We start from the raw sequence: 25,634 nt of genomic DNA, 5'->3' as shown, positions 1-25,634 counted from the left end.
AAACTAGGATTCCATTATTTCAATTAGTTATATAGCAGTAGTAATAACTAATAACAGTAACACTGTGTCTAGCTAGTATAAGCTAACTAGAGATGGAACCCCATATCCTCCATGCATATATATATATGATTATATGACTATGGAACTGTATCAGTGTCCATTGTTAGGATCCTCAACCAGTTGGCCCTTGTTCATGTTCGCAGATGGGCTGTGTGGGTCTCAGGATTTGACTCCCTGAACGGGTCACTGGTTCCAGGTGGTGCTTCATGTAACAGATGCTGGGTGTTTCCAGGCGGTGCTTCAGTGAACAACCCAGTTCTTGATACCGGCTTGAAATTTGCCCTTTTTTTCCTTCATATTAGACCAAAACGATTTCATGCAAGTCCCATTGTCCCAACTCCCAACCCATGTATTGAATCAAAAGGTAGCTCAATATATAGAAGTCACCTAAAACCTTACCGGGCCTATAAAAGCCCAAACTATGCAAGAAGCCCAACACAACCTCATAGCCTCAACGTTGCTTTCAAGCCCGATCCACTAAAGGGGAACGTAAACCCTAAATCTGGATATTGGAATCCAATCCGCACCAGCTTTACAGTACTGGGGAAATGGCCAACAATTGCCTAAGAAATTTGTTTTGTTTGATGCAGAAACGTTTTATCAAAACATCTCCAGCTGTTTCTCCTCCTTCGCCCCTGCCGTTCACGGTTCAATGCCTCGTCAACTCATGTGGGTTTCCTATGGAAACTGCCCTTTCAGTCTCCCAAAAGATCCAACTCAGCGAGAAGAAGCCACAGAAACCTAAATCCGTGGTCAGTTTTTTAAAATCTCAAGGATTTGATGATACCCAGATTGTCAAATTAGTCGAGAAGCAGCCCGGGATTCTTCGATGCGAAGTAGACAGCAATCTCAAGCCAAAGTTCGAGTTTTTAGCCAAGAAGGGATTCACAGGTGCGCCTCTGCTATACGCAGTTGCTGGACTGAGAGAAAGAGCATTAAATTCTCAATTAGACCCCCTTTTTGAATATTTGAGGTCATTACTGGGGAATAATGAGGATGTTGTGTCCGCTATTATGCGCTACCCACTACTGTTAACGGTTAACGTTAAGGTCAAACTGCAATCAAATGTTGACTTGTTGATCAATGAGGGTGTACCCATTAGCGGTATAAGGAAATTGATAATCTTGAAGCCCAGAGTTTTGATTATGAGCAAAAATGATACGACGATTTCTGCAGTGAAAACTGTTAAAAATATGGGTCTTGATGTAAGGGGTCCAATGTTTATGTATGCTTTTCGTGTCGTGGTATCGTTGAGTGAGGAAACTTTGAAGAAGAAAGTGGATGTATTTAAGAGTTTGGGGTGGACTGAAGAACAGATCTTGTCAGCTTTCAAGCGATATCCTAGTTGCTTTGCTGCTTCTGAGGACAGAATCAGGAATACGGTAGATTTTTGTGTGAATACTATGAAATTGAAGCCGGAGGCTCTGATCGCAGACCCCATCATTCTTACCTTAGGCATTGATACAAGACTTCGTCCGAGAAATTATGTTTTCAAGGTTTTGCAATCAAAGAACCTGATTAAGCTGAATACCAAAATTGAATGGTTTCTGAAATTGAGTGAGAAGAATGTCATGGAGAAATATATTCTTCCACACAATGACCAAATCCCAAATTTACTGGAGATGTACAGTAGCTCGAAAGTGAAGAAGACAAATGTATGATGCTGGTGATCAGATGTAATTTGCTTCAGGTCAGAATAATCCTTTACAAGTTGGTTGCTCAATAAGTTTGCATTCATAATTGTTAGTTTGTATGATGCATTTCTTCGCTCATTCCTCTTCAGCTTGCTATGTTGACTTGTCTACTTCAAAGGCATTTGAGGCAGCAAGAATGACTTGGTGCTAGAGTATCTGTTTGTTAAGATCTGACCAGCTCTCTAGCATTTAAAATCCTTTTTGATGAATGGTGATATATACAATCGATTTATCTAATATTGTGATCTAAATAGTCTAACCAGAGTTATAACTTGTATGGGAAGAAACGTAGTTGATCAAAAGATAGTTGGTTTTGAATTCTCGAGCATAACAAGATCAGTTATTGTTGTGTGATTTCTGATGATTTCAGCTGCGAATCTTCGAAACAGTTGACTGAAGTTTTGGATATCTCAAAAGGGTTAAGAGAGGAATCAGAGCTGCTAATTTATTTTAACTGTGGGAGGCGGATTGCAGACTATTGATCACCAACAATAGGGTGAATTTGAGATTGTAGCTTGGTGGGGTCTTTGTTGTAGTTTATGAATTAGACATTATGAAGGTGTATTCTCCCATGTGATCCGTGTCTTTTTCTGCTGCATGTTAGAGCAGATGGGGGTTTAGAATGAATAATGAAAGTGGATTGCTAGCTTTAACTTTGCATTTCTTATATAAAGGTTTCTTTCTGCTGTTCTAAATTGGTTTATTCTTGTTTTGGCATCAGACTATCACATGAGCAGGAGATCGAAAACACAAACCAGGATTCCATTATTTCAATTAGTTATATAGCAGTAGCAATAAGAGTAAGTGTGTCTAGCTAGTATAAGCTAACTAGAGAGGAAACCCCATATCCTCCATGCATATAACTATGGAACTGTATCAGAGTCCTTTGTTAGGATCCTCAACCAGCTACCCCTTGTTCATGTCCACATCTGGGCTGTGTGGGTCTGCTGGATTCGACTCATTGAACAGGCCACTGGTTCCAGCTTTCCAGGTGGTGCTTCATGTAACAGGTGCTGGGTGTTTCCAGGCGGTGTTTCAATGGACAACACTCTGCATATGAAAGAGAGAAGCATATTAAGTAATTACAGATATTAAGTGAAAATTCATGGATGATACCTTAAAATTCATGTTGCTATGGGAAGAATCTCAGTGTTGCAGTCAAATTAAAGTATTAAACATACTTGGGGAAGACAATGGTCCTAGTAATTTTGTTTAGACATTCAATGGCCTTAACACTGTGGCCTTGTAAGATACTTGTTTTGTTCTAATGCAATAATAGGCAAACAAGAGGACAGATTCACAGGTAAAAATATGGAGACAAGACCCTTTTTAGTTTTTTACATAGATGAATAAAAAAATGGCAGCAATTAAGGATCACAGTGGCATATTACAATAAGCATATGCTGTCTAAACAATACCTAAAACGAACCGTTTTGCTCAATAATCCAGATCAACTATCCACTTGTCTCACTGGGTCTATGAGAGCCCAAACCCAGTGACCTTTGGGCCTAATTACTTAACAAGCAGCCCAGTCAAGCCCGGTCCACTACGCTAACTTCGTCTCCCTAATTACTAGAATGAGAATGTTCGCATTGTAACAGTTGCTCCTTATTATATTCACCTTAAATCCAAAAACGACAAACTGTCAACAAAAAGACACAACACCAGTGGGCCAAACAGCTCGAGGCCCAAGCCCACATCTCATGCTGGAGAGAATCCTCGCCGTAACGGCACAATCAAATCTTCTTGATAACTCCAACGACGGCGAATTTACGGCATAAAGTTTTTGGCGGTAAAATGGTGCCGGCGTGACGTGTCAAAATATTACTGGTGTGTTAAGAGAATCTTTTTAAAAATCCTGCCTTTTGTTTACGATACCGACCTTATTTACTTCTCTCTTTTTATTTGAATAAAATTATTCCCTTATTAAAAAAAATAAAACTCTCTTCCACCGATAGGGTTTACCTAAAAAGCGGCAGAGAAAGGGCGGGAGAAAGAGAGAGAGAAAGCGAGGGCGCGGGAACAACAACAGAGTAAGAGTGAGAGAGAAGGAGTAGGGTTCCTGACGAAGAATCAGGCGTAGCGACAGTCTATATTCGTCGATCTGACAAACGGTTTCCGATTCAATAAAGGATTTTGTTTTTGACGGTGCTGGTTTTATTTTTCCCAGTGATTGGGTGCTAGGGTTTCTACTTCTGGATACGGATCTGTAAGTCTCTTACTTTTCCTTGATGAATTCTTTCTTTTTTTTGCTAAAAAATATTCTTTTAGTGTTTTTACTCTTCGCAACCAGTTTCTTATGGGTTTTTCAATACATTGTAAAAAAAGATTGTTAATTTTTTAGCTCAAGAGATCAAGGGAGCTGCTTTTTTGTGTGTAGCGAAGATCGGCCCAATTGTTGTCGGATTTTTTTAGGCATGCAAAATTTTTCTTTTTTTTTTTATAAACGTATAGGTTCAACTGCCTGAATCTTGACATGTTTGGGTCTTAACTTTTTTTTAAAAATTTTGTTGTGTTTGGCCATGAATCTGACTAGCGAGCTAGAGTATTGGATGGATCCAGCAAAAAGCATGGAGGGCGTGAAGTCTGATGTTGCTGATGCACCGGGCAATTCCTCTTCTAATGACAGAGAGATGGATACTGCTGAAGCGCGATTCACAGAATTATGCAAGGTTTTCAATCGATTGATATGTCCCTGTTGTCTACTCTTGTTCTCTGCAGTTTTATTTAATTGGTTCGGAGATTCTGTTGGACTTTACATACTTGAACTTGTATCTTGTACTCAAAATGATATTTAATTTACAGAGTGGATTTTCCTTGGACGACAACACTTGCTCTCAAGCTTTGAAGCTATTCAAGGAAACTGAGAAAATTTTGTCTAACATGTCAGCCATTGGAAATGGAACGGTACCTTTTTCAATATCCTTTTCTAATTTCATTTATTTACATTTATGTAAAAATAATGTGTATATGCACATAGTCTGCATGAGTTTTATCATTGTATAAGGGACAAGATATTTTGTTTTACTGAAGTTACTTTAATTTTCATTAGCCCGAGGAAGCAGAGCGATTTTGGTTTGCATCTGTTTTGTACTCGGTGAAGAGGTTACGTGAAAAGAATGAAGATAATGCTCAGCAAGGAGCTGATTGTAGTGGTTATAACTTGTGCCAAATATTAAGAGTTTCAAAGCTTAGGTATGTTGGTCTTAATACATGTAGGTAACTGGTGATAGAATGGTTTTAGTGAACTATTATATATTTTGATCCACTGTTTTGATTCTACAAATGTTGGGTTTTTGTAGCCTTGTGGATTTCTTGAAGGAGTTACCTCAGTTTGTCCTCAGGGCAGGTCCCTTCTTAAGTAATATGTATGGTGCAGACTGGGAGAGCAGACTTGAGGTATAAACATGTTAGAACTTTAAAGTGTCAGTGAAATAATTTGGAAGTTTATTTAACTGTATATCTTCTCGCCATCTATTAATGGTTTTGTTTTCATCTCTCCTCTCAGGCAAAAGAGTTGCAGGCCAACTTTGTGCACTTGAACATTTTAAGCAGGTGCTTCCCTTTGCTTCAACTTTTTTGCTCTGGATGATTGTTTGACTGCTCTATTTTTTATCATTTGAGATTCAAAGCTGTTTGGTTACTTCCTGCTTTGTTTAGGGTGACATGTAATATTGAATTTGAAAGAAATTTAATTGTGGTTGGCCTGTTTTGCCCTAAACATGTGCATTTCTATATGAGACAAAGACTTATTTTAATTACATTTAATTGTGGACTAGTACGAGTCTTTTAACTTAAGATATAAAGGCAAGTTACGAACATTGATAACCATTGCTCCTCCTTATGGGAAGATCATATGCTTCTATTGGCTTCTTGCATATAGACTTTAGTGCGTATTTAACTCTGTGGTGGACGGTGAAGAAGACATTCTTGCGGAGGAGCAGGGAGGAGCTTCCACCTGTTGTGGTGGTTTGGTGTACTTTCCAGTGAGTGGTATTGTTGGACTGATCTTTTGGTGGGAAATTTTAAGAGGATGGACACAATTCACAGATAAAGATGGAGGCTTCAAGGATGACATAAGAAATTGAAGGAGAAGAGAAGTCATTCGTTGTTCCTGGATATTAGTTGTTCCCAGTTGGATACAGCTAATTCTTATGTCTATTTAGTGTTTGAAATTGGCGTCAAAACATCAACTTGATGATAAAAAGTTATTATTGTAATCACTAATGGAGAATAAAATTGAACTTAGGGATGCTGGGGTTTGTTTTTGTTAAACTAGTGATTCTGCCCATTGAATGTCTATTCAGAAATCGAGTTCGATTCATCCTCTAGTTGCTTGCAGTAAAAAAAAGAATTCCCTTGCTGCTGAAAAGGAAGAAAAAAGAAAAGAAAATAGTTTGGTTCACCTTTTCTGTCTGAACCTCCCATTATTAGGTATGAGAAAGAAGTTCAAAATGGAAAGAGAACGGCTGGGGCCTAACTTCTTGCTGTCTCAACCTTCCATTATGGAAAGAGAAAATCTGGGGGAAAGCTAGGTTTTGTTGTAAAACCTATTTCTTTCTCCTTAATATTTTCATTGTCAAGTATGTAAAGTTATTGAGTTCTATTTATCTAGCTCTAATAAAGAGATTGAACATATGTTATTAATATGCTATTTATGGAAATTATTTAAACACTGTCATCCTTCATAATGGAATAGTGTTAAACTATTTGCCTTATTGACATGTGCTTGAAGTTCACTACATTGTCTTGGCTAGTCTCCTTGCATTAATTTAGATAGTTCTATTATTGGATGCAATGATGCTTTGCAAGGTAGTATAGTGAATATTGTATTTCTGCAGCTTACACATGGCGCAATCATTTTTGTTTTTAATTTCCATGATATTGTACTTTTGCTGAGATTCAGTTATATGTTTTTCTTGTTGTGGCATAATTGTTGATTGGAGGAAAGAAAAGCCTGTAGAAGAGAGAAAATAGAGAGAAGTGGTAAAATTATTAGGCAGATCCTGTACAGTTGAACTTCTCCCTAGCCAGTAAGTGGACTGAAGAACTGCTACTACTGGACCTGTAAATTTGGTTCATGTTAGGCATGTTGTTGATGGGGTTCTTACTGCTCAACCCTGATCATGTGCTCTAAAATGCAAGAAGCCTTTGTATTGGCAGGTGAAACGTGGTTTTCACCTTGTCCAAATACTCCACAGTACCCAATACTCTGTTTTGTGGGAAGATAGAGATGAAGCATTGGTAAAGAGCCGGGAGGACGGCCATCTCCATTGGAATGGATATGTCCAGGAATAGAGCATGGGGGTCGTTCTCTCTGATATATATGAGGCTATTCAGACAGCAGAATTGTTTATGAACTTACCATTACCAATTCGTATTTTCTCCTTTTACCAAACTTACAAGGGGATAGAGAGCTCCCTTTCTTCCCCCTCACATTTTCTTTCTTTCTTGCACCCAGTTTCCCCTCCACTTATTTGTCATTCCTACCAAACAAACCAATGGAAGTTCTTACTTTTATTTATATTGGACTATTTTTGGGGCCATCAAGGCTTACCTGCAGGGTGATTTCTTTCTATGGCACAATGGTGCTAGGGAAGGCGAAACTTTTCTGGATTCTGACCTTAATTTGATGCATGTCTAAGCCGATGAATTTATTAAGAAAGGGTCTTTGTATTGTCTTATTTTCAGAATATAGATCAGACAACGCTGATTTGACATGAAAATTTCATTGTTCATATGATAAAACCTTGTTATGATTAGATAAGAAAGTTTTTTCAGAGTACAATGTTCTATATCATTACTTGATGGTATCAGGCACTACAAGCGGGCATATCGAGAATTCTTCTTGACAAGTGATGCAAAGGACGATGGGCAGGCAACTGTTGGCAGCTTGACTGGGAATGTGTCTGATTACCATCGTTTTGGGTGGTTACTGTTTTTGGCGCTTCGTATACATGCGTTCAGCCGCGTCAAAGATCTAGTAACTTGCACAAATGGTTTGGTTTCCATACTGGTTAGTATTCTCTATTATGTATTTCCATTGGTCACTGGTATTGAGATGGTAATCTGGCTTCAGAGTCTTACGTAAAATAATATTGCTATTAAAAAGTTGTAAGGTTTGTGTAACAAAGGTCACCAAGAAGTGGTATTCTTTACACCATACCTCTTTGAATACTTTTGTTGCTATCATTTTGTTCTCAGTTCCCATTGTCCTCTAATTTTATAAAAAATAAGGTAGTGACAAGGTACATCATAACAATCTTCACTTTGTTCTAAAATGTGACAGGCTATTTTGATCATACATGTTCCTGTTCGCTTCAGAAATTTTAACATCCATGAATTTCCGAAATTTGGTAATAATCTTTCTCTATGTTTTGATTTGGTTGGTTTACTTAAAATCTTCATTGGGGATTGGTGATTTGAAGGTCTAGTCTTTAAATGTACTCAGTGGTAGTTTATCTTTTTGCTTATCATTTAGAGTGCAGTATAGATCTAGGCCTTGACCCTGAAACTACTTTCTTTTGTTTGTGGTTCAGTTAAGAAAGATGACAAAGATGTTGACTTGCTAGCATCCCTTTGCAACATCTATGAAACCTCAGAAGATGACTTGAGGAAAATGATGGAGATGGCCAATAACTTAATAGCAGATATACTGAAGAAGACACCCCTTAATGCTTCTGAGTGCAAAACCGAAAACTTGGAAAATATTGTTACAGGTTTGTGAAGTTTTTAATTTATTTCAGTTACTAACATATTTGTTTGTGCAATCTGTAAGATTTGTTGTTGAAATCTGACACTTCCATTTGCAGATGGCCTGATCTATTTTGAAGATCTAATGGAGGAATCATCTTTGTCATCCAGTTTAAATATTTTGGAAAAGGATTATGATGATGCAATCCTTAACAAGGGTGAACTGGATGAGAGAATTTTTATTAGTGAGGAGGACAGTCTGCTTGGTTCAGGGACCTCGTCTAGTGGTACTGTGAATAGTGGTGGTGCTAAGGTATTATACAGTGGATTAACCTCACTTTGAAATCCCTTTTGAAAGTGCAATTGCTAAAATTGTCCCTTTTTTGTTTTTATAAATGAACCTATAATGAGAAACTTTATTTTCCTCTTTGAATACTGTAGAGAAAGTATGATTCAATAACCTCACCAGCAAAGACAATAACAAGTCCACTCTCTCCCCATCGCTCTCCGGCATCTCATGCAAATGGAATTCTTAGTGGTGCAAACTCGAAGTTGGCAGCCACGCCTGTAAGCACGGCAATGACAACTGCTAAGTGGCTCCGGACCATCATTTCTCCACTTCCGCCAAAACCATCTGCAGAGCTGGAATGCTTCCTGGCCTCATGTGATAAGGATGTCACTAATGATGTTATGTGCAGGGCAAATATGATACTGGAAGCTATATTTCCTAGTAGTGCTTTAGGAGAGCGTTGTGTGACTGGGAGCTTGCAAAGTGCAAACCTGATGGACAATATATGGGCAGAGCAGCGAAGACTGGAAGCACTGAAATTGTATTACAGGGTTTTGGAAACCATGTGCAAAGCAGAGGCCCAAATATTGCATGCAACAAATTTAACCTCTTTATTAACCAATGAGAGGTTTCACAGATGCATGCTCGCCTGTTCTGCAGAACTAGTTTTGGCAACACATAAGACTGTCACAATGTTGTTTCCTGCAGTTTTGGATAGAACTGGCATAACAGCTTTTGATCTTAGCAAGGTCATTGAGAGTTTCATTAGACATGAGGAATCTCTCCCTAGAGAATTGAGGCGGCATCTCAATTCATTGGAAGAGCGGCTTTTGGAGAGCATGGTATGGGAAAAGGGCTCGTCAATGTACAACTCCTTGACGGTTGCAAAGCCATCCCTCTCTGCAGAGATAAATCATCTTGGTTTATTAGCTGAACCAATGCCATCTTTGGATGCTATTGCTATGCATATTAACTTTTCTTCAGGAGGGTTGCCTGCTGTGCCTTCTTTTCAAAAGGATGAAACTTGTCCAGGTACTGGTTCATGTTTATCACACGCTATGGCAATGCACGCATTCCCCCTTCAAAGGCTGAGTGCTATTACATTCTCTTTGATTTTTTTTTTTGTCATTTGGCCATTTTTCAGGTCAGAATGGGGATATTAGGTCCCCAAAGAGGCTGTGCACCGACTACCGGAGTGTGTTAGTAGAGCGGAATTCCTTCACATCACCTGTGAAGGATCGCTTGCTGGCTTTCAGTAACCTCAAATCAAAGCTACCTCCTTTGCAGTCTGCATTTGCGAGGTACTGTTTGGTGCTTTAATGGAACCGAATAATTAGCATAGTATTGCTGCTACTTTTGTTCTTACAATCAGGAATTGAACTTCTTGATATTTGTTTGCAGTCCCACACGACCAAGCCCAAGTGGAGGAGGTGAAACTTGTGCCGAAACAGGGATCAATATATTCTTTAGCAAGGTATTTGGCACAATGTTTTATTATGGAAATGATCTCTGTTGTTGCAGTCTTGAGGCATAGATGTTAAAGATCGTGTACTATTATGCATGCAGTTTCTTGTACTTTCCCCCTTCCCACCTTGGGCTGCCTGGCCTTTTGTACCCTCAGGTGGAAGTTGTCATTGTTTAACTGACTTGTGAGTGCCCTAGAAGTTTTCAGATGTATTTATCATTTTCATGCTAGATATTTCTGACGCATCAGTGGATGTTTGGTTTTGGTTGGGTGTGGTCCATGTGGAACAAGAATACTGGATTTCTAGAGCCATCCTACCTGATGTTTCTTGGAAGTGGTTGGAGGATTAATGTTCCTGACGATAACATGTTTACTGCAATCTGTTAGTTTGAGCAATTTTGGTGGCAATTTGGGAATTAATGTTTTCCGTAGTGCCTCTACAAGTTTTTGGTTAAATTGCTACTCTAGTTTGAATATTCAATGTTACTGATGAGTGTTTTTTTTTGACATAATGTTCCACCTAGCTTCACATTGAAATTTTTTTAAGTTCCTGTGCTCAAATGCCTTTAGCTTGTCTCTTTCTTACACATTGTTGTTAATTTACTGTGCAGATTAATAAGTTGGCTGCTGTCAGAATAAATGGTATGGTGGAAAGGCTACAACTGTCTCCGCAGATTAGGGAAAGTGTCTATTGTCTTTTTCAACAGATACTTGGTCGGCAAACGTCTCTTTTCTTTAACCGCCATATTGATCAGATCATCCTTTGCTGCTTTTATGGCGTTGCGAAGGTTTGCTTGTACTGTCAATAGTTGTGGGCTGCCTTGTGTTGGTTTTCTTATGCCAATTTTCTTTTCTTATTTTGGTTACTTATGGACTTTCAGATTAATCAACTGAACCTGACCTTTAGGGAGATAATCTACAACTATAGGAAGCAACCACAATGTAAACCACAAGTTTTTCGCAGTGTGTTTGTTGATTGGTCATCTGCTCGTCACAATGGTGTATGTTGACTAACCTGATTCTCTTAGCAGTCAATTTTAGTTTTGAATACTGATCCTTTAAATGGTATGTAACAGAGAAAAGGGCAGGATCATGTTGATATTATTACATTTTACAATGAAATATTCATTCCTAGTGTGAAGCCTCTGGTAGTGGAGATTGGTCCTGTTGGGGCAGCATCGAAAATTAGCCGTGTTCCTGAAATCAATAATACTAATGATGGTGTGCTTTTTTTCTTACTCCCTTCTCTGCTAACTCCCCCCCTCACCAAAAGAAAAGTTGATGTCAGTTTTGATATTTTGTTTGATTGCCATTTCTGTGAGCGATTTGCTGATATTCTTTTTTGTATCTTCTGCTCAAGTAGGCCATTGTCCTGGGTCGCCTAAAGTATCTTCTTTTCCAAGTCTCCCAGACATGTCCCCCAAAAAAGTATCTGCGACGCAAAATGTGTATGTCTCTCCGTTGCGGACATCTAAGGTAATATTCTGCAATTCATAGTGTTTTCATTTTGTGTACCTCTCTTACAGCCTCCATGTTTGACATGGTTGATACTGTCATATACCAGCCATGTGTGATACCAGCAACATATCATGTTTTGTTAATGTTTTCTAATCTCTGGACTCCTGTTATTGTTAGTGAGGCAAAAAAAGGAAGGGAAAAAAGATTTATGTTGGTTTGTGAGTATGTGTTTCTTTAATTTTTGGCAGAGTATTTTACACTGATAATTATTAACGTCTCTTCATGCTGAACAATTTTTTGGCTGTAGATGGATGCTTTAATCTCTCACAGTTCAAAAAGTTATTATGCATGTGTGGGAGAGAGTACCCATGCTTACCAGAGTCCTTCAAAGGACTTGACTGCTATCAATAACCGCTTGAATGGGTATGTCTGTTTATCAAAGTGTCGTCTGTACAATTTTTTTTTCCTGTCATTTTATATCAATGGATTTCCTTGGATTTGATTGTAATCAGTAACCGGAAGATCAGGGGCATGCTCAATTTTGACGGTGCTGATGTTGGCTTAGTTAGTGATTCTATGGTGGCCAACAGCCTTTACCTTCAAAACGGGAGTTGTGCATCTTCATCGGGTGCACCCGTGAAGACTGAGAAACCTGACTCATGATGCAGAGGTTGCTATCTCTCTTCCTGTAAATTCTCATTCTGCTAATCCTTATATTTCCCGTCTATACAGTTTGCGACATGGGGTTTTGACTGATCGGTGAGTTTCAACCCCATGTACTCTTTTATGCTAGATGCTAATTCAATAAAATATGTTAAGACTTTTTTGGCTTCTTCTAGGACAAGCTTAGTTTTTCTTGATAATATAAAATGAAGATCAGTTGCCGCCAAATCTAATTGTTGGATACTGTTTTGAAATGGACTCGTTAGCACATGATTTCATTTTTATATAACGTGACGATCTTTGTGGTTCACGAAAGACTTGAGAAAGGAGTACTCATTTTTTTGGACAAAGATATGAACCATTTTTTGCTGTTGGCCGAGCGTTTGAGTTAATTTATGAATTCAAATCTTCATCTCATATATTGTGTAACTTGTGGCATGACTAATTTTCTAGATGTGCTAAGAGTATCTGTGGTTTGCTGGAAGAAAATCATGTGCTTGGTCGCCTCGGACTGGGTTTGCATATATCAGTGACCATACAACAGTTGAGAATCAGATGATAAATTTGGGTATTGCTAGATTGAAGTTAAAAGAAGACGATCTTCAAAGAAAGAATATAAACAGTTCAAAGAAAACGAAGCTGGATCTTGTGGTGGCTTAATTGGAATAGTGGAATTACAAACTGAAAATTTGGTAAGCATGAAGTAGCGTGTGCATTAACATTTAACGGTATGGTGGATTCAGTACCTGTGGTTCAGTCCAAGATCAAGCGGTTGTCTCATGGGCCCAATGAACAACTTGTATGGACAAAATCATTGCAATAAAGTTGGCCCATCGTCTTAGGTCTTGGTTGTTTTTCTTTTGATACATGAGAATGTATGAGATGAGACTCGGCACTTCCACTCCTGTTTGGGAATATTGGCTCGAGTGTCGATAAACACCTGGACCAATTTGGAAGATCCAACGATTAAACAACGGTTGGTACACGTCATGAAATTTGAGATGAGAACTAACCTAAGATTTAACTCTTTTTTATTTTTTGTTGCTATATGACAATATCTGTATGTTTTTGAAATTTTTTGATTGGGTGCCCGGAAAGGCCAAAGAAAATTGAACCAAATTATAGTCCAAGCATGTATGAAGCAACCCAACACCCTTCCCTCTTTTTCTCGTTGCGCATCCCAATCAACTATAAGTTAAAAAGGAAACCCCACCAAATAGTTCTTTAACACAATCTTCCACTAGGAAGACGACTACTACCGTTTTTTTCCTTGCTTTTTGTCCCTTTTTTTTAATGTACCCAAATAATGTTTAGATGCAGAGTTTGGAAGACAGGAAAGTCCTCCATGGCTTCAGTCAGGGAGATGCCCATTTAAAGTACTGGCATCGAGCACCTCTATTGGTCGTCCAGTTCCCACACCCAAAGAAAATGCAGCCTTGCTTTGGCCCAGGCTTTCGAACCATCGCTGCCTTGCTCTTCACCCTACAGAAACAGCAAGGGTGACTCTGGCATATAGGCAACTGCAGATCCTTCGTTTGTTTGTAGAGTTGTTGTGGTTGAGAGGTCTGCTGCTGCTCAGGTGCCTGCTTCCATGAGCAATCGGCAGTCTGCCACATTAGTGAGTTTGTAATGGCGAATTTGAAACCCTTATGCATGAGTAAGGCGAGAAGGCGAGCAGTGTTTTTGGCATCATCCAGGCCACAATGAGCACGGCCTTGCCATGCAAGGCCAGCCATCTCAACTGCCTCCTTCAAATTGCACCTCACACCGCCAAAAACCTCATGGAAAGGAACCTTCAAGTTGATCCATCTAACAAAGAGAAATGAACGGAGAAAGTTCATTCTATGTCAGTAAGACTAATAAGATTCAACTGCATTTACAATACTCAGGTCCATGTCCACAAATCAAGTTGATTTGATTACCGATTGAAGTAAGGAGGCTTGCAAATCTTCTTGAATCGACACTCCGATTCCAACATCACCTGACAATCCCAGTTCGACCATGTCACCACGGCAAAGTTGGTGTTCTTTATTCCCTTTTTCTCAAGCCATTTGTCATGCGTCAAAAGGGCCTCGCTAAGAGTAACTCCTCTGTCCGCCTAAAACCAAAAAGGCCATTGGATAAGATTGTAAACTCATAGGCAAAAGCTTCTATAGATTAAAATTGCTTGCATAACAGAAACTCGATAAGTAGACTAAAAGAGTGCCAAAATGACATCATTATTATACAGATAAACCAAATTTGTTCTATAAAATAATCCAATTCTGACAACTACAAGCAGAAGAAAAATTCATTAGTTTGGGTATCCAGAAACTTCTCTTACCACTCACTTGGGTCCAACAATTTTCCTCCTCCTCTGAAAATTTCATACTCCTAGCAATGGAGGTTCTCTAAGCTCTTCTGAATTAGTCAAGCATTTTACACAAAAGTTTAGTTCTAAAAACTATAGCTTAAACAATATTGAGCCAAATGTATCTTTTTCTCACAAAAATAATTTACGGCCTAAATCACAACAGAGGCATTTGTTTCTTGACAAGCTATCTTCAAACAAAGTACAAGCTCTGGTACAGCAATATAGACAAGAAGTAAACTCCACGCTTCAAAACATGTATGGAAATTGTCTGGTCCACGAACAGAGGTCCAGAATGTTGACTACTAGTGATATATCAATACTTCAAGATTATTTGGGACACCTTTTTCGTAATTGTGCTCATCATTTGAATAACTTGAAGTTATTTTGTTTAAAATTGATAATTAGCCTTTCCATGTGGTCTCCAGTGATTCTAGAGTAGTTCCTTGCTAGTGCCTCGGCCATGTAATTTGTCTTTTGTTTTGCCATTTATCTTGTAATTTGCTATTCAACACAACTTGGTGGCCTCAATAAAATTTCTTTTGCATTAAAAAAAAAAAAAGAGAACAGTTCTCTTGTTTTTTCAATACATAATCTAGTCTACTACAAACAAGGAGTTCTATAGTCCGGAATATGAGCCTTATGTGCATCTCCTAAACCTTCCTGAAACTTAAAATATTTCTCTAAATAAAATATGGCCTACTCACACAACCTAGGACCCTGAGATCTCGAAAACAGCCTCATAATTTACATTGTTCAACTCCGGCTTTAACATTGAATAGTTTATTCAAAACTTCAACACTAAGGTTCCAAGCAATGCAATGAAAGTTATGCATGTACTTCATTTAGCAAACTTTCCTCAACATTACCAACACTCTACAGAAAAATTTAGCGATTAAGTTACCATTCCAAAAATAAATACGACCCTGAGCAACATCATAGCGGCATAGCTCATGTTCAATATTCACGAAACCTTCATCTAGCCACTTCTAATTCCTGCATGATTAAACTTTCCCTTTTTGAGGAGGAAGAAAATTCACATAGAACACATAAATAACCTCATTAAGAGAACAGATACTCTACAATAACCAAGAAACAGAATTGTTTATGATACACCAACGACAACCATACTGTCAGACAACTGAAAAGGCGCGATGCTATGCAAAAAAGGCCATAAGATATCTAAATGCTTCATTACTATACATTTCAGTATATTATAGTGATTTCATTATCTACAAGGCAAAAGAACAAGAGAAATTGCAAACAAACCTGAATTTGCTGGATTCCAGTGAGATCCGTGCAGAAATCACTCAGACGTTGATTGCAAGTTGGCCGTACATATGTCTGAAAACAGGCTTCTAATTGACCATTCATGCTGTTCACAATTACAGATGGAAACTCAATTATCTCTTGTGGATGAGGATTCTTTTCCTTATCACAGGTAGCCTCAAAGTCTATGACCACAAAATACTGAAAATCCTGGAACTGATAGTCATAGGGGTGAACTTGATGAACCACATGGAAAAGCGCATACTGAAACCGTTTCTCCATAGGAGGAGGATACAATTGGCCCTGAAAAATATTCATTTGGCACTGCTGTACTTTCTGAGAATCAGGATAAAAGGTTGACCATGAGCCAAAATCATGTTGGTAGGCAGGTTTGCTATGAGATCCACCTGAATATTCAAGAAACTTGCCACTCAATGAATGAGCTTGTTCCACAACTTCCCCAACAGGATGTCCATTGAATTCATCTTTAAGCTCTGGAAAGACTTCGACTGAATTCCCATTACGTTGCAGGTTGTAAGGGAATCCCTGGATCTGGAGGCATTTCAAGGATGCCTCACAGTTTCTATGCTTAGTATCTGAAGTAAAAAAAATGAGAAGCACAATTCAGAAAAAAACTTAGAAACCTTCTATCAACAATATGGACCATGATGTCCACCATCCAATGGATTGTATGTATAACCCTCATGAATAATGCCAAAGCAGGTAGACTATTTTATAACCAAATACAAATAACAGTAAATACCAAAAAACACCAAAACATTATGATTTCTTACAAGTACACAGTGCAATCAGTGAGCTTAGGTGCTTGCATATTCTATAATCCAGAGTTCTTTACTATTTCCTAATACAGTGAAGATGCCAAAACATGAAAATATCTAAAAAAAACAAAAATCCATAAGAGATTGCCACAACTAATAATTTGTCACTCATTCATTCTCTAGTGGGGAGGATATAAAGTATGGAATGACGAACAATTTGCAGTGAGTTGACTAATATATTTGTATATATTAGTGAGTTTTGGGTTGGGCTCTTCTTCTTCTTCTTCTTCTTTTTTCTTCTATTTTCTTTTTTTTTCCTTTTTTGGGTTGGGGGATGATTGGGGAGGATGGATTTTCTGGGCCATCATTAATTTTATTTTTGGTTAGCCTATTTTAAGGCCTAGAAGCAACAATGATATATTTGATGCAGCTGCAACCTTGACTGTCCAGTTAGCTAGGCTTCTCTAGAGGTATACCATGGTTTTTAAAGAGAATAAAGCATACCAGCCTATATGCAGTGTGGATAGATTATACAAACATAAGTATTTTTAATTTTAAATTAAGAAGCAAACAATAGTACACATGCTGACAATGCACTATTAGATCACAATAACAATATACTGTTTTCTAGCATTTTTACATGTCAATTTGAGACTTTTGTCACTTTTTTTGATATCTTCTGATCATACTTCTCATTGATCAGATCAATCCAGATTCCAGAATAGAGAATTTCACCCGACTTTTTAATTACACCAGACAGCATTAAAAGAATTTTAAAAAAATGCAGAACCCAAACTTCAGTTGACTGTGAACTGCTGAACTTATTCTTTGTATCAATACAACAATGAGTCAAAGATTTGAAGTATAAATAACCCAAACCTAAATTTCAATTTATGATTGATGGCTGCAATTCGATAAGATCTAGCCCAAAATTTTCACACCATTATTAAGTAATCCGAGTACTATCTCATCTGATAAGAATACAGCTTACTAATCTGATTCTTCACTATACCATTCACCAACATTGAAAACTGACTTGAATAAACTCATAACAATAAGCAAAAAAGCTCATAACAATCCAAGTGACCACTAGCTACACAATTCCGCTGGAATCAATTTGAAATCAATCAAAAAATCACCACTGCCAGAACGACCGCGCGCGTAATTCAAATCACACATTAAACTCGAGAGATCAAAAAACCTAGACTTCTAACCCAAACAAAACAGGGAAAAGATATAAGATTGAAAAAGCGGTACCTTTGTGTTCAAGGGCCATCATGATCGGACGTATAATTAAGATCCACGATCAAGTACATCAAATCTTCTTCAATGAATCCAACCTGCATTCCAATACACGAACACCGAATTATACAAACACAGAGCTATATATATATATATATACACACACACACACACAAAATAACACAAACACAAAATATCGGGAAAAGGGCAAAAAGGGCAAAGCAGAGAGCACCTGTTGGGATTCCCGAGAGAGAGAAGGGTAGGTTACGATTGGAGCTCAATATATACTAAGAAGGGAAAAGCAGAGAGCACCTGCATGTGAGAAACTCTTGAGCCCACAGTAACTCCTCCTGGTTCTTGGCCTTTAGAAGACACGTGGAGCACCTGAGGTGGTTACGATTTCGGAGCGGTGACTGAACCATCTAGTGGGAGGGGGAACGGTCGCGGGAAAAACCAAAAAACTTTTTCTAGCTATTTATGAGTTTGGGTCAAATGTACGTCAATGGGCCGAGCCCATGACCTCCGTAGTTTCAAAAAGAAACAGTTAGGGAAATTTAAGGCCCAATCACCTGTACTTAAAAAAAAAAAAAAAGGGGATAAAGTGGTTTTAATTTTGATGATTTCCTTTCCAAGACCAACATTCAGTTCTCATGAAATTAAATATATATTTTACTATAGTTTTTATGTTGATAAATGAATGAATATGATTATTTTTTTCCTAATCATTTTAACAAATATGCCATATTTTGTCAATAATGTACACATTAATTTCTTATAATTTAACTATTTAATTTTCGTACACAAATATACCAAAAAGATACTGCTGAGTCACATACACGTATATATACACGAATATCCCGCATTTTACATCCGTATAGAAATATTTCTATACATGTGTGTGTGATGAAGAAACCCCTTTGTGATGCAACTCCACAAATAAGTAAGTAATTAAGCTCTAGAAGTAATTGCTCTGATAGAAATTTTTGAGAAAATCAGATATGCCCTCATCCTTAGGGTCCAGATCATGCACCAAGCCTTGACGACCCACTACATACTGACCCATAACGTGGTGCCGCTGCTTTATATGCGACACCAGGTTACTCAGCTCTTCCATCCCCTTAAAAACCAGCAAATCAATCACCTACACATAAATCACATACACATTACTACTCAACCGGTATCCATATCAAGAGTATAAAGTACACACAAGAACTTGTTTCAACAAAAAACCATAACTCCATGCTTGAATTTTTTTAACCGAAAACGAGACTAGATAAGATAAGACAAGTTCGACCTTTGAACAGTTGAAACAGTCCTAAACTCATACGACATAATAAGTTTGGTCAAAATCCAATGATCACGATACTATTGCTCCTCACGGGAAATACATGACCTCCCGAGTTCATACGGTTTGGCCCTAAAGAATCCATGCTTGATATGTCACCTCATTAATCAAAAACAAGGGAATTACCTTGGGATTGGTGAGGTTGGAGTTCTTGCGAATTTGGGAGGCTACAGTGGCTCGGAGCTGGGAGGGCGTAACAACGTCGTGGAGGTTGTAGACGTCCATTATGGTAGGTATAGATCGGCAAGCCAGCTTGAAGAAATCCAACACTTGCTTCCTTGCTTCATCCAGAGAGGCCGAGTTCGGTGGACAAGTCACCCTCTTCAACGAAGTTGCTGCCATTTTCTTGCACACAAACAAATTTAACCGGTACTCCAGAAGATATCAGGTTCTTTCTGGTAGTTGTGGCTTTTTTGTAACCATCAGACATTCGACGCCGTTTTGTGAAGTGTATGGTTTCAACATTCCAAAGGAAATAAGAAAGCACCACCTAAGCCTAAGCACTTTCTCTGGATAATTCCAGGTTCTGACTCTAGATTCTTCTAGTGGGCTTGTGCACTCAACAGATCACATTCCAGTAAACAACTAAATATTAATGGAATGACTATAGGGCTTTTCCACATGCTGGTTTCCTCCTTTCATTGAAATATCACCAGGAAAAAAAAAACCTTGGATGAATTTAAGTGCTAATAAGTCTAAGCAAAGCTCTGTATTAGAATTTAGACAGATAATCCATCACAAGAAAGATCTCCGAAAGAATTTGCATAGATGATCAAATACTTTGAACTGCAAATATATCTCTACTTATCTTGCAGGCTAGCTAGAAGCCTCAATCCCTAACTAATTACTCAGTTGGTCCATGTGGCCATGATATGCAAAAAATACAAGGACCAATACATATCACTTTCTGAGCAAAATGTCTGTTTCTGGCCTGGAAACATCTCAGCATAGCTGCTCCTGAATTCAACTTTTACATTTCCCCGCACTCTGAAATAACACATGCCAGCTTAGGCCGATTGTTTGGTCCAGTAGCGACATTCTCAATCTTCCGAACCACCAAAAGACCATCTCCGAGCACCCTCTGTGTCAAAATTTAAAATTAAAAAAAAAAAAACCACTTTAGTAGCCTTTCAATTTTCAAGGAGAATTGTTTGCCTGGAAAAAAAAAGGCCGAAGAAATAGATGCATTTAGCCCAGGCCACATAAAAGGGAAGAACAGTGGCAACAAAGGAAACATAAGGGAAGGTGAGAACAAGCATGGGATGTTCATGTTCCTGTTTTCCAAGTTTCTCCAAATCCAATTTGACCCAATTAATGTAATTAGAGCTTTGTAACTATTTAAGCATGCATCTTTTTTTACTGAAGAAAAACACAATTAGAAACGTATGACATTGAAAAAAATATACAGACATTTGTTATTAACGAAGAGTTGAATCTCCACAACAGAAGTCAGAACCAGACCTAGTTTCTATCAAATTCTATTCTAGGGTTCAGAAACAAATTGTATGGATCAAATTATTTTCTATCGTAATCACTAGTTACTTGATTCAGTTAAGTTTTACCTCAATCATAATCAACGCCACAGGAGAATAGTCATCTAACACAAAGTATTGAAAGTCTGTCTCCCTCACTATAAAAATAGATCAACAGAACTAAAAAGTACAATGAGATTAGAGAACATACACCGAATACAATGTGCTTATTGTCAAGCCAGTCACAACTGGCACAAGTAATGAAGAACTGCAACATTAGTAAGTTTTAATCAAATACAAAAACAGAATTATCACAGAGGCATAGTAAGAGAAAACAACTATCCTTTTATAAACAATAGCTGAGAAACTCGTTCACTAAGTACTTCTGAAAACTATGAGATAAAATGGAAGCAAGGATTCACAATCAATTTTTTTGTGCTCAAGTTCAAAACATGTCCCCAGCAAGCAGCCAAATGCACAACATTTGCAACGTTGAAGAAGTTTCACATGATTTAACTCGAATTGAGTACCATATTTCTAAATTTACAAGAAACCATAGCTATTATCAGCTCTCCTGCCTCTGTCACCATAAAATATGATACAGAACAAACAATTTTAAATAACCATTTGAAGTGTGCGTATGTGCACGTGCAAGCGTCAGAGAGAGAGAGAAGGGACACAAGTTGAAAATTACCTGAGACCCATTCGTATTAGGACCACTATTTGCCTGAAATAAAAAGATCAAGAAGATATGCTTTCAATATCGGAAATAGGATGACATTGTTAAACCCATACTAGAAACAAGGGTTCAAACAAAGTTCTCATCATACACTATCCACAATAAATAAATAACCAGCGCCACAATGAAAACGAGCAGATACAAATGGAAAAAAGTTATATATTCTTGACCAAAACATTTAGTAGAAAATTCGTTAGAGTTTGATATGGATTAGAATATAGATATTCAACGTCTTTCTAGCCTGGGCTTGGAGCACCAATAAGATGGACAAGTCCCAGCACTTTCCTAAATACTAGAATCGTACATGAAGAGAGCTACCAAAGCAAGACTGTGAAACCAGACGTCCAAGGATAATCTCACCCATCCTTCTATTACAGATTTATGGACTGTGAGCACAGATGTGACTTTTAAGGAAGAGATTCTACATAAGGTTGCATTTCGTTTTTAGGAATGAAATCACAAATCCATTTAGTGGCTCACACACTTATAAAGAAAGAGGCACATTGCAAGTCTTTAAGGAAGAGATTCTACATAAGGTTGCATTTCGTTTTTAGGAATGAAATCACAAATCCATTTAGTGGCTTGCACACTTATAAAGAAAGAGGCACATTGCAAGTCTTTAATTTCAATGCCTAAATTTGAAAGGTTGATATCTTTTTATTCATTGTACACACTTTTTTTGACACTTTGTGATCCGGCAATTTTGTGAAATCGTATCAATGACAGCACCCAACCTATAAAAAGGACATCCAAACCCCTTGTATAGGTTGGAGCTATGAAGCTGGACCGACACCGACATTGACACTGAGAGACAAAAGCTGGGGGAGTGAATGGGATTAGATACCCCAATAGTCCTAGCTGTAAATGATGGATACTATGCACTGCGCATAGCGACCTGTGCAGTGCTGTAGCTAATGCCAAACCATGGCCATGGGAAAAGTCATTAACTATTGTACTAAAAGCCACATAACACCTATTAATTTCAAGAAGAAAATTTTGTACCATTGACAATAGACCAGGACCGGTGTGCTTGGCAATGAAATTTTCATCCTCAAACTTATGCCCATAAATGGATATACATCCACTACCATCACCCTGCAAGCAAGACTTAATGTAAGTTTCGCTAGAGAAAAAATAGCGAACAGATTTCAGAAACATTTTCATAACGTACAAATTAAAGTTGCTAGACATGATGGTCATAGAATACCTTTGTGTACATCATGTTACCAATGAAATTATAAGAAGATGTGTGATGGTCATTCTCTATTCATTTAAACAAAAAAGTTGCTAATACAATTAAGACACAGATGAAACTACCAATATGCAGATTTTCTTAGAAATAATTCAGTTTAACATGCTAAATTAATCAGCTGAATAGCAAGTTTTAAACCAGGTTATTAACAATTACAGAACTGCCAATGAGTCCCTTAGAATAAGAATCCCAATAAAAAAGATAGAGCTTATGATTTGAGGGTACAAACCTTTACAAAATCGCCAGCTTGGATCATAAAATCCTTAATCACCCTATGGAACTGGCATCCCTTGTAACCTATAGGCAACCCAGATTTTCTGCCATTGTAAACAAATAGACTAATTCATTCAGGCAGTGATTATTCCAAGTTCCACCAAAAGAACAAAATTTGAATCATATGAAAATATGACAACATTCACCGACAACTATTATCAAAGTTAACATAAAACCGCAAACTGTACTTGAAAATAATTCCCAAGTGCCATGATGAGTTGAACAAACAAATGAAAAATAGTTTTTGTTCAATGTAACTGACGCTCCCTCTCCCTCTCTTCACCCATCTCTTTTCGAGCTCCCTGTGTAGCACCCACTTGGTGCCTTCTCAATCCCACACTTCTCAGAAAATGATGATAATGGTTCAAAGTTAAATGTTATCAAGTCAGTGATATTAAGTTTTAGTTTGGAGTTGCTTACTTTTACCTGCATCTCCTTATTTTTAATGCCAAACTGCTTAGATTGTACTAAAATGAAGCAAAAACAGGCAACGTCAAAACGAATTTAAACTGTTCAATTTATCCCTAATTTGTTCTATGTTCATGATACCAAAACTACACTACAAAGCTCGAGTCACCAAAATCATCAGATTCTGCTTATAATTAGAAAGATATTAGAGCACATACGAACCTGTATTCGCCAGTGCAGAACTGCCTGCAAGAAGATGAGGGAAAAGCAAGTAAGTAAATAAGGGAAAGCACAACTGAAAATAAGCTTCAAAGACAAGGACGCGATAAGCAGGATATGGTTCAATGAAGTAAGAGATTTGAGGTGAGTGACTGAAGCAGTACCTGAAATTTTCTGCTGTTTTGGGGGCGATATCGGCGAAGAGCTCCATCTTGATTCGTCCGGCGGGGATGCTGCCGATAGTAATATCGAAGAAAACGATTGGGTTTTTAGCGTTTGGAGGACGTACGTGCCACTCCACGCTAGACCTCGTGTTTTCTCCGCCGACACTAACCATTGAAGAACACACGATCTCGCACTTACAACTTCACTGCTTGCTTCTGCAAGTCTCTCTTCGCGTCCTCTGAGGCGTGCCTTCTCGACTCGAATTCCCTCATTTTAATGAAATTACAACTCGCTCCTCGGCAAAAGCTGCTTTTTACGACTATAAACGGCGTTAAGCCGCTAACGGCTAAACCCTATAATGTGAAACTACATTTGTGCCCCTCGTCTCTGAGCTCAACCGCGATGAACGCGCCTATGATGTTTGGCAATGCGTTTGCACTGCGTTCAATTGCACCTCATCTCACCGCACCACAGTTTTTTGTGACACGCCAAACGCTTTTACAGTAAAACTCACCTCACAGCACCACAACTTTTTACCTCACAGCATCTCACCTCACTTCACAACACTCCCAAACACTTAAAATATATATTGAATTGTCCCACATAATCAAATTAGGTCAATTATTTTATTTTAGATTAATGTACAATGTAAATGTTAAGTGATTTTATATTAATAATATTAAGCATCTAATATAACCGTAATTTAAATACGTCAAATACACCTCACAGCACCGCACCACAGTTCTAAAAGTGATACACCAAACAGCGGGCCCTTTGAGGCTCCGTTTCACATCCCAAAAAAGGAGTTCGGTCCAGTCGCAACGCTCCGTTTCGCATTTCGCGTGTTTCCAAGGACAGTTTCGTTGCAACTGAACGGCAAGATTCGCGTTTTCAGTCGAAGCTCGCGAGAGGTCCGGGTGAGACCTCCGTTTTGCAAAACAGAGTTCCACTTACAAAAACACGGAGGTCCGAGTTTCTGCGTCAAAAAAAACATTGGTAATTTCACAATTGCCACTGATCTTCTCCAAGAAAATCTGTCTAAGAAAATCGTCAGAGTTTCATCCCAAGAAAATCGTCCTCAAATCTTCTGCTCCATTGAGTTCCATGGTCGACTCATCAAACCCACCAAAATCCGTCCAAGAAAATTATCATCAAGCTCAGAGTTTCATCCCAAGAAAATCGTCCTCAGATCTTCTCCTCCATTGAGTTCCATGGCCGACTCATCAAACCCACCGAAATTCGTTCAACAAAATCGTCCTCATATCTGCTCCCCCTCTGAGTTGCGTGGCCGACTAGTCCAAGAAAGATCGATTTCTGGAATAGTTTTGATTTTTTGGATTTAATTTCTCTAGTTAATCATGAGCATCTGGAAAGATCGATTTTTATTTTTTAAATTTTTTGGTTTTAATTTTTCTAGTTGATCGGGTTTTTAAATTGTTCTTATATACAAATCAAGTTTCTTTGTTAATCAATTTTTTTAAAATTGTAGATATTATTATTAATATCTATAAAAATAGCTTAATAGTTATATTAAATACACTAATAAATCCACAAAATAATTTATAATAAAAATTGGATAAATTTTATAATTTATTATCTCACCATACCGTAATTATGTTCATTCAAACACTAAACTACATACTAACTCACCTCACCACGGTTTTCTTTTTGACACACCAAACGTTTTTTATTAACATAACTCACCTCACAACACCATAACTTTTTATCTAATAGCACCTCACAACACCAAAATACAAAGCACTCCCAAACAGACCCAGTTTTTGCGTTCAAACTCACTT

At 38.0% G+C, this 25,634-nt stretch overlaps 5 protein-coding genes across 12 annotated transcripts; 2 read left to right on the top strand and 3 right to left on the bottom strand.

The window, feature by feature from the left end:
* Positions 1-86: 86 nt before the first annotated feature.
* LOC119989555 lies at positions 87-2,464 on the top strand. Of its 2 annotated transcripts, none has more exons than XM_038835159.1 (2): positions 87-1,750; positions 1,844-2,464. In XM_038835159.1, the coding sequence occupies exon 1, from the start codon at positions 609-611 to the stop codon at positions 1,719-1,721; it is 1,113 nt and encodes a 370-aa protein (XP_038691087.1). In that variant the 5' UTR covers positions 87-608; the 3' UTR covers positions 1,722-1,750; positions 1,844-2,464. The 2 variants fall into 2 exon arrangements, with proteins under 2 accessions (XP_038691087.1, XP_038691088.1); XM_038835160.1 differs by having other exon boundaries at positions 88-1,750; positions 2,125-2,463.
* Positions 2,465-3,689: 1,225 nt separating this feature from the next.
* LOC119988868 (retinoblastoma-related protein-like) lies at positions 3,690-13,223 on the top strand. Of its 5 annotated transcripts, none has more exons than XM_038834084.1 (20): positions 3,690-3,963; positions 4,291-4,426; positions 4,560-4,661; positions 4,807-4,949; positions 5,057-5,153; positions 5,263-5,309; positions 7,572-7,770; positions 8,044-8,110; positions 8,294-8,473; positions 8,567-8,760; positions 8,889-9,768; positions 9,881-10,037; positions 10,138-10,210; positions 10,813-10,989; positions 11,083-11,202; positions 11,278-11,422; positions 11,565-11,677; positions 11,967-12,082; positions 12,172-12,329; positions 12,776-13,223. In XM_038834084.1, the coding sequence occupies exons 2-19, from the start codon at positions 4,307-4,309 to the stop codon at positions 12,320-12,322; spliced, it is 3,081 nt and encodes a 1,026-aa protein (XP_038690012.1). In that variant the 5' UTR covers positions 3,690-3,963; positions 4,291-4,306; the 3' UTR covers positions 12,323-12,329; positions 12,776-13,223. The 5 variants fall into 5 exon arrangements, with proteins under 5 accessions (XP_038690012.1, XP_038690013.1, XP_038690014.1 ...); XM_038834085.1 differs by lacking the exon at positions 12,776-13,223 and adding an exon at positions 4,099-4,169 and having other exon boundaries at positions 12,172-12,550; XM_038834086.1 differs by lacking the exons at positions 12,172-12,329; positions 12,776-13,223 and adding an exon at positions 11,837-11,877.
* A 162-nt stretch (positions 13,224-13,385) lies between these two features.
* Positions 13,386-18,401, bottom strand: LOC119988869. 2 transcript variants are annotated; one of them, XM_038834089.1, is made up of 5 exons: positions 18,275-18,401; positions 17,978-18,060; positions 15,942-16,537; positions 14,245-14,420; positions 13,386-14,131 (listed from the first exon to the last, which is right to left on the bottom strand). In XM_038834089.1, exons 2-5 carry the CDS (start codon positions 17,997-17,999, stop codon positions 13,678-13,680), a joined length of 1,248 nt encoding a protein of 415 aa, XP_038690017.1. In that variant the 5' UTR covers positions 18,000-18,060; positions 18,275-18,401; the 3' UTR covers positions 13,386-13,677. The 2 variants fall into 2 exon arrangements, with proteins under 2 accessions (XP_038690017.1, XP_038690016.1); XM_038834088.1 differs by having other exon boundaries at positions 18,195-18,394.
* A 394-nt stretch (positions 18,402-18,795) lies between these two features.
* On the bottom strand, positions 18,796-19,888 carry LOC119989940 (NADH dehydrogenase [ubiquinone] 1 alpha subcomplex subunit 6-like). Its single transcript, XM_038835715.1, has 2 exons — positions 19,434-19,888; positions 18,796-19,103 (listed from the first exon to the last, which is right to left on the bottom strand). Exons 1-2 carry the CDS (start codon positions 19,647-19,649, stop codon positions 18,918-18,920), a joined length of 402 nt encoding a protein of 133 aa, XP_038691643.1. The 5' UTR covers positions 19,650-19,888; the 3' UTR covers positions 18,796-18,917.
* Positions 19,889-20,003: 115 nt separating this feature from the next.
* LOC119989939 (peptidyl-prolyl cis-trans isomerase CYP22) lies at positions 20,004-24,119 on the bottom strand. 2 transcript variants are annotated; one of them, XM_038835713.1, is made up of 7 exons: positions 23,835-24,118; positions 23,674-23,697; positions 23,000-23,087; positions 22,521-22,613; positions 21,474-21,506; positions 20,991-21,047; positions 20,004-20,388 (listed from the first exon to the last, which is right to left on the bottom strand). In XM_038835713.1, the coding sequence occupies exons 1-7, from the start codon at positions 24,005-24,007 to the stop codon at positions 20,278-20,280; spliced, it is 579 nt and encodes a 192-aa protein (XP_038691641.1). In that variant the 5' UTR covers positions 24,008-24,118; the 3' UTR covers positions 20,004-20,277. The 2 variants fall into 2 exon arrangements, with proteins under 2 accessions (XP_038691641.1, XP_038691642.1); XM_038835714.1 differs by lacking the exon at positions 20,991-21,047 and having other exon boundaries at positions 23,835-24,119.
* Positions 24,120-25,634: the final 1,515 nt, after the last annotated feature.

This window comes from Tripterygium wilfordii, chromosome 21 (genome assembly GCF_013401445.1).
Source record: "Tripterygium wilfordii isolate XIE 37 chromosome 21, ASM1340144v1, whole genome shotgun sequence".
Taxonomy (NCBI): domain Eukaryota; kingdom Viridiplantae; phylum Streptophyta; class Magnoliopsida; order Celastrales; family Celastraceae; genus Tripterygium; species Tripterygium wilfordii.
Note: the sequence above shows the minus strand (reverse complement) of the source record. Positions and strands in the feature narration are given on the sequence as shown.